At 42.1% G+C, this 12,943-nt stretch overlaps 2 protein-coding genes across 3 annotated transcripts in view; one reads left to right on the forward strand and one right to left on the reverse strand.

The window, feature by feature from the left end:
• Positions 1 to 6,903, forward strand: part of adam22 (ADAM metallopeptidase domain 22) — a 72,886-nt gene extending 65,983 nt beyond the window's left edge. For both annotated transcript variants that reach the window (XM_063486504.1, XM_063486505.1), the window contains exons 30-31: positions 3,876 to 3,999; positions 4,225 to 6,903. In XM_063486504.1, coding sequence (XP_063342574.1) covers positions 3,876 to 3,999; positions 4,225 to 4,245 — 145 coding nt within the window. In that variant the 3' untranslated portion in view covers positions 4,246 to 6,903. The remainder of the gene's footprint in view (positions 1 to 3,875; positions 4,000 to 4,224) is intronic.
• Positions 6,904 to 8,796: 1,893 nt separating this feature from the next.
• gtpbp10 (GTP-binding protein 10 (putative)) lies at positions 8,797 to 12,943 on the reverse strand. Its single transcript, XM_063486507.1, has 10 exons — positions 12,827 to 12,943; positions 11,802 to 11,995; positions 11,577 to 11,668; positions 11,304 to 11,448; positions 11,130 to 11,203; positions 10,951 to 11,003; positions 10,731 to 10,838; positions 10,562 to 10,639; positions 10,311 to 10,434; positions 8,797 to 9,989 (listed from the first exon to the last, which is right to left on the reverse strand). Exons 1-10 carry the CDS (start codon positions 12,857 to 12,859, stop codon positions 9,778 to 9,780), a joined length of 1,113 nt encoding a protein of 370 aa, XP_063342577.1. The 5' UTR covers positions 12,860 to 12,943; the 3' UTR covers positions 8,797 to 9,777.

The raw sequence follows: 12,943 nt of genomic DNA on the forward strand, positions 1-12,943 counted from the left end.
CAAATTTAGATCAGCATTTTCACCTGTGGATTACTGAATAATCATATTTACAACACTGGCAGTCACATTGGGAACCCTTCAGTCTTGGCCAGACAGTCAGACTCTGAGGATGACAGTTTAGGCCAGCAGATGTCTGTGCCAAGACCGTGCACCGGTCACTGTTTATGAATGCAGATACAATTTTATAAAGGTAATGAAATCCAAAGCAATATCAGAAGTTAGTTGATTTTTTCAAGATTACATTTCTGTGCCGCATTCCCTCCTTTGCTCTCCAAGTCAACTGTTTACTGCCATGTGATGTGACTACCAATGACCCACAGAGTCTGCATGTTCATATGCACATGTACAGTCATATGAAAAAGAAAGTTTTTGCAGGACTCTATGCACATCTGTGAAAAACTTTGTCTGTCTCTCACAGCTTTGCCACTGCACACGCTGCAGGCTTGGGATCATTGTCCTGTTGCATGACCCAGGCCAAGCTTTAGCTGTTGGACAGATGACTCAAGAAAGCTTTGGTACAGAAGAGGTCAACCATGCACTCTTCTGTACCAAAGATTTCTCGAGTCATCTATCTAACAGCTAAAGCTTGGCCTGGATCAAGCTTGGCCTGGCCTAAATCATAACCCCTCCACCACCATGCTTGCCAGTTGGTATGAGGTGTTTGTGATGATATGCGGTGTTTGGTTTTCTCCAAATGTGGTCCTGTGCATTATGGCCAAACATCTCCACTTTGGTCTTATCTGTCCAAAGGACACAGTTCAAGGAATGTTGTTGTTGATAAGATGCAACTCTGCAAACCTAAGCCATGTTGCCAACTTGTTTTTCTTGAAAAACAAGGCTTTGTACTGGTAACTCTTCCAAACTAGCCAAACAAGTTCAGTCTTTTTTCATTTGTGCTGTCATGAACTTTAACATATAACAAGCTAACTGACGCCTGTAGAGTCTGAGATGTAGCTCTTGAGTTTTGAGCAGTTTCTTTGAGAATTACACTGTCTGAGCTCGGGGAGAATTTACTGAGAGGTCCGGTCTTGGGAAGATTGTATTATTTGTGTATTAAAACACACCTGAATGCTTCAGACCATTACTCTGTGTTTGTAGAAATTATAACATTAGCAGGAAGAGACTTAACTGCAGTGCTTGTGTTTATTGTAACAGCAGTGTGCAGTTTCAGTATTGTGTGGGCAACAATTAATTATTATGACTTTTTTTTATTTGTGGCTTTTCATCTTTGGCCACAGTTAAATGGAGACAGAGAGGGTAGAACACATACGCTCAGTCAGTTTATTGTTGGTTTTGGTCTTTTTATTAGATTTGTTGACAGTCAACAAATAAATGATAAAGTTTGATATTCTTGTCATTAATTAATTTCTGTAAAGAAAATGAAACAATGCTTCTGTTTGTATCAGACAGAAAAATGTAATTGTATCTCGTTTTGCATTGTTCACATTGATCTGCTCTATCAACGTGAACTCTAAGCTTCTGTTTGGCTTTTGAGGCCGAAGCTTTAAATCTTTTAGACATTACCCACAGCCTGTGAACAAATAAGATATGTGCATACCTGCCTGTTGACTGTGAATGCACAGTGAGCTGTGTGCATCAGCTGCCTCCCAGCCTCGTATGTCGGTCGGTTTGTGCGTCTGAAGGTCTTGGCATAAGGAGTAGTGTGTAGTGCACATGTTCTCGATATAAGCATGAGACTGCCGGAGTGGCAAAGAAGCTATAGCTGCTTGGAATGATGAGACCAACATGCAACCGAGCCTGTAACACGCGACACAGGTGTTTGTGATTTTCATAGTGCCGTTTTCATCTGAAACCACACACAGGTCTGTCTGCCATCTTCTCACCATTTTTTCCTCAATTGCATCTTGTTCAGAATATCTTTGCTCTGCTCTGCTTTCCTAAAATATTTCCTCTTCCTCTCTCCCTTCCCCCTACCTCACCCCCACCCCACCCCCCCACACTCGCTTATTTCTGGAGAAATTTCTGTCCGTTTCTTCCTTTCTTTTCTCTCTTCTCCCCCTCACCTTGTGTTGTGTCCCTTTAACTTCCCTCCCCCTCAACCCTCCCACAGGTATTTAACCCCTCGCCTCAAAACAGAGTTTTATGATGTAACTAAATGGGTAGAAGATGTGAATAGAAACACTCAAGGACCTTACCTTAGGTATTACCTCGGACCACGTCCTGTATACCCCACACGCTTGTCTAAAAACTCCCTCACTTTTTGGTTTGATTTGTGGTTTGGAAAGGAAGGCTTAGTGCCAATCTGGTCTTTTTTTTCTTTTCTGGAGACAATTCAAAGCTATATCTCAGAGAATGGCATGTTGCAACTGAGAAAAGGTTGCCACTGTGCATAAATAAGGATGATGAAGAGACATTTTTAAGCTTTACTTTTCTTCTTACCACTCAAGTGCTGAATTTTTAAGTTGCGGACTTTTGTTTTCCTGCTTTATTATATTGATGCAAAAACAAAGATGGCTATTACTGTCTGTGCTAGTGTAAAACTATAATCCAGTCATTTTTATTCCTAATTTCTCCTTATTCCCTTCTTTGCTCTCCTCCCTCCCTCCCAGTCTCTTGTTACCTCTGCATGTTCAATGTTGTTCCGTCAGTAAGTGTTTTGTGTTGTTCGGCCCTCCGCCTCGCTCACAGTGACCTCACGAGCCTTCGCGTCAGTGTGATGTCACCGCAGAGCCAGATATTTCGGGTGCCGCTCTGACATCATCATTGCGCTGTTGTGGCAAAAGCTCTGATCGTGCCCAAGGTCTATAGATGGTTAGAAACACAAGCTGAAGCTCGCTAAAAAAAACCCCAAACATCAGTAAACAGCAAACCAACACTGGAATCTATAGACCTTCACTGTCCAGGCGCACATTTCTAACCCTCTCCCTCTTCTAACCTAGAGTAGAAACAGCCCAAAAAATGAAGAGACATGGAGCAGCAGGTTGCAGAACTTTTAACTGCAAACTGAATATTGAATCCTCTGTAAAAAGATAGCAGCAAGACTTAGAAAAGGAAATAGACCAACAGTAAGCTACAGAATGAATATGAAGCTGATCAGATGCCACTGTTTTACAGAAGAGACACGTTAAAGGTTTAAACACTTCAAAGTTCCTTCATGCGAGGAGAAAAAAATAACTTCTGCAACCTGCCGTCAAATTGCTCTGGTCTTTCCATCATTTTGGCCAACCCAGGACCATTCAGTCACCACGGTGCAGTGATGTATACAAGCCGCTGCACACGCTGCAGGCTTTCTGCTGCTGTTTCACTGGACTGGACCTCTTCCTCTGACTCTTGGTCTTTTTTCTTTTTTTTTACCCAGCTCCGGTCTGGCCCGCTGTCCCAGTCGCCTTTTCATGCTCCCGCAGATTGAGCTATCCCATCAAGACAACACACCAGCTAAGCTTAGAGCAGAAGTTACCTTTAGCAGCATGCTTTTTCCACAGTGGCTAAAGTTATTGTTCTGCAGCTTCTAGCTGAGAGTGTGTTGGGGCTTGCCGAAAATGCTGTGAGACGGTGAAGCATGAAGGAAACTATGACTGTGCCCACACTTCAGCCGGGAACTGTTTACTGCTGTGTAAATAAATACATATCATGCACAGGGTTTGCTCTTAAAAGCTAAACATTTTTTGCAGCGATTATTTTATAATTTTGTCTCTTTGCTTTCTGGTGAGCAGCTTCTAGGAGCAAACTCTCTATTTAGGAAGGTGAAAACTGAATAGGTGGAGCAGCTGAAGGAGGATGTTGCCCAAAGTCACAGATCTAACCTGATTTATGTATCTGTGTCTTTGGACAACTTAGTCCTACCCTAACTAAAAAAAAGGGGGCAATAGTTTTATGATCACGTCACATCACAATCACTTTATTTCTTTCCTCAGGACGCTATCGCCTGCCAAGTCTCCCACCTCCTCCACAGGATCTATTGCATCCAGCAGGAGGTACCCATACCCTATGCCTCCTCTCCCCGATGACCAGAGGAAAGCCAACAGGCAGAGCGCCAGGGCAAGTATCAATCAGAAACAAAATACAGGGATTTATGCATTTAATGGTGGTTGTGTGTGCAAATGAAGCTACTGAAGGCACGTTATAATGACAAATAAGGTTTAAGGAAAACAGCAGAACTGTAAGTCCAGCCTGAACTCTGTGGAAAAAGGAAGTGATGTGACCGACCAGCAGTAAACTTTGGGAGATGCTAAAAGGCTTCTCTTTCTTCTCTTCTATTTCCAGTTGTGGGAGACTTCAATATAACAGCTGTCTTGCCCTCTCTGCACAAGACTATAAAGAACTACACATCTCTCCTTTTCTATGAATGAACAAACACAAAAACGAAACAAAATTGACTCTAAGCGACTAAAGAGGAAAAAGAGAGAGAGCCCCACCCACCCACTGGACAGGAAACAGGCAGAGTTTGAGTTTGAGTTAATGTGACCAAGCATCTGCGAGGCCGTATTGCCAAACAGCCTCATTCAGTGGATCTCTACGTGACGATGTGGAGTCCCGGCAGAGACACCAGCTCCACATCCTCTCCAGACCAGCTGGAGGTCAGACTGAGCTGTTCCTGCTGTCTGCTCAAAGCTTCACCAACGCGACAGAACCCCACCCAAAACCCCCACACCACCCTTAACCCTCTTTAGCTTGTCTCATGTTGTATTCACTTCAGCATCATCCCATCTGAATTGTACAGGCTCCTCTCTGAAAGGAGCTGTGGGAGCCAGGAGCAGGCCATCGCCGGATCTGCGTCGGATCATTTTGACGTGAATTACTGTAGAAACGCCAACACTGTATGCATGAGACGACTGTGTTTATCGGCAACTCCCTCCTACCGAAAAGACGAGACGGACAGCGGTCTGACCCGAAAGGAAAGCATGCAAATGGGGCTGTGATTTTATAACGTCTGTAGGCTTAATGCTTTCTCTCCACTAAAGGTAACTCATATTGTATCACCGCAACATGGACCCCACTCTGCTGTTCCTCCCTTTGGTTTGTGTGTAAATATGTACAGTAAAATACACACAGAGTATGGGTTTTCTTTTATTTTGAAAGACAAAAAGACAGAGAGAGACATTTTTTTTTCCTGTTGATTTGTAGATAAGTTCAGAGACCCTGCAGTCTGGGTTTCTCCCGCTCTGTGACTATGACCTCTATAGCCTTCTCCATCCACAGCAGAATGTGTGTTTATTTTTTACCTTAGCCACTATTTTCATGCATCTCTGTGAGACACACACACAGACATCCAGCGATGTTGATTGTGGCACATTAATAAGAGCGTCGCTAAGACGGTTCTCGATCGATATTAATTTAGCTACATTTTTATTAGTTTTACGTCCCGTTCCCGAGTGAAACGAATGGACGAGATGTGTTTGGTGTAGTTATAGATGTGCCGCTTGTCACTCACGTAATTTCCTGAAAATTTCCCAATGATGGTGACAAGGTGTTTGTGTGTTTGAGACGTCTGCACTCCCATTTTTCCAGTGGCAGCCACTTGAATGTGAGTAATTGAACATCTGGCTGGTGACCCGCCTCAGCCAGCATCTGGAAATTGACTGAAATGCGCATTTTGAATTTAGCTGTGACGACTGAGATATTTAGCCTTGTAAATGATTAACTATGCTGTACAGTGCTTGCTGTTCGAGCTTACGAAGACCCAACAGCATGACAGATCTATATCAGATTATTTCGCCGGTAGGCTCTTTTTGAGGTCATAACAGGAAATGAGCACGTCACCGGATGAGTTTTTTCCCCCCTATTGCCTTTTCCTGTTGTTTTTAATGGGTCTGTGTACCACAGTTGCTTGTAAAGCTCATGGCAGGTGGTTCGAAGCTAACTGTCGTGCCAGTGTAATTATTTAAGGTGGGGTTTTTTTTTTTTCTGGATGCAAATCCCGCTCACCAACAAGTTCTTTGTACAGTCAGTGCTCTACACTGTGGAGAAACTGTTGTGTCAAGGCCTCATGTTTGTCATTTTACTGTTGTTAGCTTTTGTTCCAGTGTGGGCACTTTTACATTTGTAATTCATGTATGCATTAGGACTGTATAGGTAATATGAGCTTCACAATATTGGACTAATATTGCTACTAGTATCTTTTTTTATTAAGTACCTTTGTAATGTTCACCTTTTTCCCCTCAGCATTATGTACAGCAGCTATTTAAACAGTAATTAAGTGCATTATTGTAATTACGTGGGTTGATGAGTTTGAATGGAGAGCATTTCATTTCATCACCTTTTTCCTTTGGGGCCAATAGAAGCCGTTGTTCCTTACGCATGTGCTGATATGTATGATGTAAGGTTTGGACACATGTTGCTGTATGGGCTCATGATTTGCCTTCTACCAGAACTTTCTTTATTTTTGTTCCTCTGGTCTTACTATTGGTGTCCAGCGGCCCAGTGATCTTTCTGGGCTTCCCCAGGCTGGGGAGAGCATCATCTCTGAGCTCCTTAGAAATGTTTCTAACATCATAATACTGTGCAGCAGCGAGACATTTGTCCTGGTGCCTTGGGCAAAACTCTAAGAGGATTCTCCATCGAGGACGGCAGTAGTGATTTGGCAGGCAGTAGTGATTTGTGTGATTGTACAGGTGTTACTCCAAACATATCTGCTGTATCTGCCTCCGCACACAGCTGGACTGACCGATCCCTGCAGAGCAGCTGTCTGGCCAGAGACTTGAATGTATTTGTGTACCACCCAGTCTCAGCCATGCGTTCCCATCACACCAGAATCATCAGCACTCTGCTCCAGGAACCCTAAAGAGCCCCATATGTACTAATTCAGACACTGCAGTTGTCTTTTTTTATTTTTTAATTTGCCTGTATGCTGTACAGACTGATGATGCAAAAATCCCCATATTTTTTCCTCTTTATCATTCAGTATTGTAATATATTTAATATAAAATAAAACTTTCATCAACACCTCTGTCTGTGCAGACATTTCTATTATCTTCTGATTTCCCAGGATGGTTTGATAACCAGTTAATAAAACCTGATTCAGCTGAATGAGGGTCACATGACAGTTTAATTCTCAGTGTTATCAAAACATTTAAGTCACTCTGCACAATACTCCTCGGCCTCTTAGCATTTTATATACTGTAGTATGCTTTACATCTCTACCCTGTGTTGAGGTACAGATTGGGGTAACCCGAAAATCAGACTGTAAGAGCATCATAGTCTGTAGGTTTAAAAGAAAAGGGAACGGAAGAGAAGAAAAATTAGCCTTCCTTCTTACAGTGGAGTGACTCCACTGGTTGCAAATTATAGACCATATATTTACTCTGCCTAACCCTGACCCTTACCCTAAACCTAACCATAACCTAATTGTAACCCTGACACTAAAACCACACTTTGAGTGTGAAAATTGCTTTCAACCCCGAGGGGACCTGGATTTTGGTCCCCACGGTGCAGAAAGTCCCCACCAGTATAGTAAATGCCAGATTTTGGTCCCCACCAGGATAGTACGAAAACACACACACACACTTTCATATCTTAGTGAGGACATCTAATTGACATAATGCTTACCCTAACCATCAAAAATGAATGTCTAACCCTAAACCTAAATGTAACCCTGGCAATAAAACCACATTTTGAGTCTCAAAAATGGCTTCAAATTCATGGAGACGGGCACTTTGTCCCCATAAGTCACTGTTGGTCCCCACAAGTATAGTGGCATGCCAATTTTCTGTCATCACAAAGACACACATGCACTGGCTACTTTATTAGGTACATCTCTTAAACTGCTTGTTAAAGCAAATATCTAATCAGCCAATCACATGGCAGGAGATCAATGCATGTAGACATGGTCAAGATGAATGCTGAAGTTGAAACAGAATAGGGAAGAAAAGTGACTTATAATGTGACATGGCTATTGATCCCAGATGTGCTGGTTTGAGTATTTCACAAATAACTGATCTACAGGAATTTTCCCAACAATCATTTGAGAATTTGCAGAGAATTGACTAAGAGAAAATATCCAGTGAGTGGCAGTTCTCTAGGCTTAAATGTCTTTGTCAGCAGTCAGAGCACACCAAACCAAGGTATGCAGAAGAGCTGTATGAACAACACATCAAACCTTGAAGCAGATGGGTTACAGTAGCAGAAGACCGCATGAAGTGCCACTGCTGTCAGCTAAGAAAAAGAGCTTACTAGAATTCAACAAGAGAAGATTAAACAATGCCTGCTCGATTTCTACTGTGATATTCAGACAGTACGGTCAATTTGGCATAAACTGCATGAAAGCATGGACCCGTTCAGTGTTCTTGGGCAACCCCCAAGCACTGTTCAAACCCCATGGTCCAGCTGGGTATTTGTGTTAGCAGATCTCAATCAGGTTGATCCCCTTTGAGATGTGGTGGAACAGGAGATTCACATCATGGATGTGCAGCCAACAAATCTGCAGCAGTTGTCATGTCAATATGTAGCAAAATCTGATGACTGTTTCCAGCATCTTGTTGAATCTGCCATGAAGAATTAAAGCAGTACTGAAAGCTACTAATAATTAAAAAGGGGTCAAACCTGATATTAACAAGGTGTACCTAATAAGGTGACCAATGAGTTAAAGACAACAAACACGGTCAGTAAGATATCATCTACTGGTTTTGGACTTGACACTTGCATGTTTCTTTTGGAGCTTGGAGTGTCCATATTTAGTACTACTGTATTTTCTCAGGCAATGCTAGCATGTGCACCCAGAAACTACATGGGTGCACTGCACAGACGCATGTAAAAGCACAAAAAGTAAGGAAATTTGTTAAATCGATTACATCTTTGTACTAAATGTTTGCTAGCAATAAAATCAAAAATCACCAAACACAAATTTGCTTCAAGTTTATTTGCTAATTTTAACTCGCATCCTTATAAAAACTAAAATTTCCCCCTGTCAAAAAGTTGAGTGAACCCTTAGCCCAGGCTGTACCTCACAGCAAACCATATGACTGATCGAAAAACAGTCAGAAGATCCAGTTCAGTCACTCAAATTAGCGGAAATGAGGCCAAGTGGAAAGCAACGGGTTACCTGTGTCGGTACACCTGCCAAGCAAAGCAACCAAACTCTTACCTTTAGGTCTTATCAGCATTGAAACTGTTTAGTTATAGCAAAGATTCACCCCCACTGGAATTGCTTTGAAGGGGGAAACAATGGGGACAAAACCCATTTTTGCATCAGGATGTATTACTGCTGTTGAGCATTTTAACATGGGAGTCTGTGACGACTGACTCACTGCTGGAGCCAGCTTCAATTGGTCATTACTGAGGTTCCTGCTTGGTTGCAAATTAAATCAGACTCTATATAAGCCTACAGCGAAACAAACTATCTCAGTTAACATGTTCCTAATAAGTTTATGGTCTAAATCGCTGGTTTCAAGTTTTCTGCAACACTGCATGTTGTTTGAATTGTAGATTATGCCCCATTTAAAGTGAAACAGACGATGCAGCTGAGTATGCACAAAACGTAAATCAATAATAATAAAAACATTTTAAATCGTAGTGAGAAACTGGATGAAACTGAATATATTGTATTTATCATTTAATTTAGTCATCTTGACTATAATCCTTTTATGCACCAGCCTGTGAATTTCTATGATATTCACAAAGTTTTATCAGTCTTATACAACACATCACTTTTAAATAAATAAAGATGGCGTTTGCATCAGTCAGTGAGAATTTGATCATCTCCAAGCAGAGACCTCCATCACTTCTATAAATTGAAGTGGTTTTGCTCTCCCAGGAGCTTCGTGGTAGAGGATGTTTATCTGCAAAGTCCTGCGTGATGATGCTTGATGTCATCTACGTTACTCACGCACGTCCTTGTGACGGCTTCCTCAGTGCTTGCAGCTTTTCTCGATGAGTGGCTTTAACTTCTAAGGCTGCGTCTTCATCGAGGGACTGTCGAATGCAGCTCTTAAGGTGGCTGATGCCAAACCCGGTGATTGCAGAAACGGGAACCACGTGTCTGAAGGTCAAATAGTTCTGTGGTATCATATCTTCAGGGAGCAGATCAGAGAACTCTGTACAGGGGAAAGAAAAGGAACAGAAATACTGTTAAAACTCATTTTTCCTCCCAACAAACTGCAAAAATATGCTCACATAAAGGAAGTTCAGATGCACGAAAATGAAAAAGTCATCATGCCGCTTGTGTCGATATCTGACAGAGCAAGCGGCATGGCTCAGACAGAGCCAGAGAAATGTTTGCTCATGCGTAAAAAAGAAAATATAAACATAAAATCTGGAACAGACTAGGACGCCTGTGAACCCTGGAAGTAGAAATTCGTCTTCAGTCTTTTCTCCTAAATGACTTTTCTACTCATTAGTGCTAATTCTAGTCTAACCTTCTGGGTTTTGTAGTTGCTCCTTCAGCTCTGCTAGCTTGTCCTCAGCATCAGGCAGGTCCATCTTATTCACCACCAGTAATGCAGGCTTTGACAACAGCTCCTCTTTATACAACTCCAATTCCTTGAGGCAGCAGTCAGAAAGCAGAGGAGAATGAGGGACAGAAAAAATAAAAGGAGAGAAGATTGGGTCAGGAGATCAGAATGAATATCTAAAAACTAGTCATCAGCCTTTGCAGCTTCAGGCTCACCTTGGTTAGAAGCTGCACAGCTTCGAAGGCTGACCTAAACGGTGTTTTACTTGCCAGCTGAAAACCACAAACATCGACCTGCATTCAGACAAAATGCAAAATTGTCATCAGAAGTAATTTTCACCTGGTTACACTGAAAGCAAAAACATAGTTTGTGTTAGTTACGCACCACAAATAACAGCTGCTTGGTCCTCTCCACGTGTTTCAGAAATTTGTGGCCCATGCCTTTGTTCATGTGAGCTCCCTCAATCAAGCCAGGGAGATCAGCAACAGAAATCTACACCCGCCCCCCCCAAAAAAGAGCAAACAATCAAATAAGCCAAGTAAAAAGAAAAAGAAATGATTTCGCAGACAGTTCCAGCACAAGGCAACACGTGGAATTCTCGTACCTGCTTATAATCATCATATATCAGTTTGCCAATCTCTGGTTTCAAGGTTGTGACTGTGAAACGGCAGAAAAATATTAAAGTTTAATGAAACACAGAATTATTTCTTCTTTCAAAGCATATTTTGCAAATTTAAAAAAGACACGTTTTCTTTTTCTATATGCGTGTGGTTATCTTCTCACAAGCATAGCTGGCAATCTGAGGTGTGGCGTTAGACAAGGCTGTCAGCAGAGAGGACTTTCCTGCATTCGGGAACCTGGTGGTGATTTAACAGAACAAAATCAGATGTTCCCCTTTGCTAATCTGAACCTCAGCAGAATTCAGTTAGTGTGTTTTTTTTCCCCTTCTATTCTCACCCCACAAGGCCCATGTCTGCTATAAGCTTGAGGTCCAGTCTGATGTGTTTAGCCTCGCCTTTACTGGGCTGAAACGCAGAGTACAGCGAGCCTCCTGATCCTCCTTTTGCCACCATCACACGATCGCCCTCCAAGTTCAAGTCACCTTGTAAGAAGAATGGTAGAGGAAATAAGAAGCTTCACTGCAAAAATCAGGTAGCTACTGCACTGGCAGTTCTTTTTCTGTTAGAAAAAACAAGATTCACATGACTGACTGTGAAAGATTTGACGTACCGAGTGTTCTGCCCTCATCAGTGGTGACGGTGATACCAACAGGAGCAAGGATCTCCTTGTCTGCCCCTCTTTCTCCTTTCATAGCTCGAACGCTGTTGATAAAGGAGATCCAAACAGCTCTTACCCTCTCGTGCTTACAGGACTATTTCAAAACCTCTACGAAGGTCTGAAAAATAGACATTTTTTAATGATCGACAGAATTTAAAATAAAAATTGTATTTCTACCCGCTGTTGGCTCCTGCGTCCGCTACAAAACGTTTTTGTGGGAATTTGTCCTTTATCCTTTTTAAGGTCATGTTCTTCGTTGCCACCACCCAAACATCTCCCCCTTTCCCTCCTTGTCCTCCAAGGCGGGGTAAACCCATTCCTCCACTGCCTCCACGGACGTACAGCCGCAGATTGTCAACAAAGTTTCCATACTGCAAAGAGTCAAAGACACATCAGACTGGTATTAAGAAATGGAAGAACACCAGAGACCCTAACAGGCAACTTCAAGTGACTGAATCTTTCAAAAGTTTTACTGACATCATTTACCAGGGTGAGACCTACAGATCTCACAAGAATAATGAAATTTGACAGCAGCTTGAGCATCCTTCCTTCTTATTTTCTTCAGTCCACTAAAGCTAAACAGTAACTCATATATATTTTATATATGAGTTTAAATATACAAATATGTGCCTATGTATATTCTATAGGGACTTTATTGTTGTTTTACTGTTTACTTGATGTACTTTATTTGTGTGTATGTACTTTATTTTGGTAACATGACAGTCTATACAGAAAGCTGTTCTGGGTTGACAGGTGTATTGATCAGCGGAGCATTGATGAGCAACTAGAGTGCTCAAAAACTCCTCGAGGATGGCACGTTCATATATGTGCAGCCACAAAAAAGGTTAGCCAAGCCTCCCAGCACAATATCAAGAGTGTGGATGAGACAGCAGGAAATTGATATTTACTCAAGGAGAGCTGGACAGGGCATCATCTCAACAGCAGGACCGGTGTCTGCCCCTCTGTGTGAGGAGGAGGAGGAGAGCTGGCAGAGCCCTACAAACAATCTCCAGCAGGCTGCTCATGTGCAATAGCTATATAGATAGTTGGTGTATCATCTAAGATACCACATGAGAGACAAACACGATTACTGCTTGGTGTATTTAGCGTTGACAGTTAGCTTTCCAGCTAATGTCAAAAACCGTATAACATCCCCCGTTAAATATGTGACATTCACAATGCAAATCTTCTATAGCACTCACCTTCCGTAAGCAGATCCTAGTGATGTGAACCATCTTCAGTGGCACTTATTGCCACTCTTAAGAAGTATTTTCGCCAAAGCTAACTGCTAGCATACGTACATGTGTTTGGATCGGGGA

Source organism: Pelmatolapia mariae, linkage group LG10_11 (assembly GCF_036321145.2).
Source record: "Pelmatolapia mariae isolate MD_Pm_ZW linkage group LG10_11, Pm_UMD_F_2, whole genome shotgun sequence".
Taxonomy (NCBI): domain Eukaryota; kingdom Metazoa; phylum Chordata; class Actinopteri; order Cichliformes; family Cichlidae; genus Pelmatolapia; species Pelmatolapia mariae.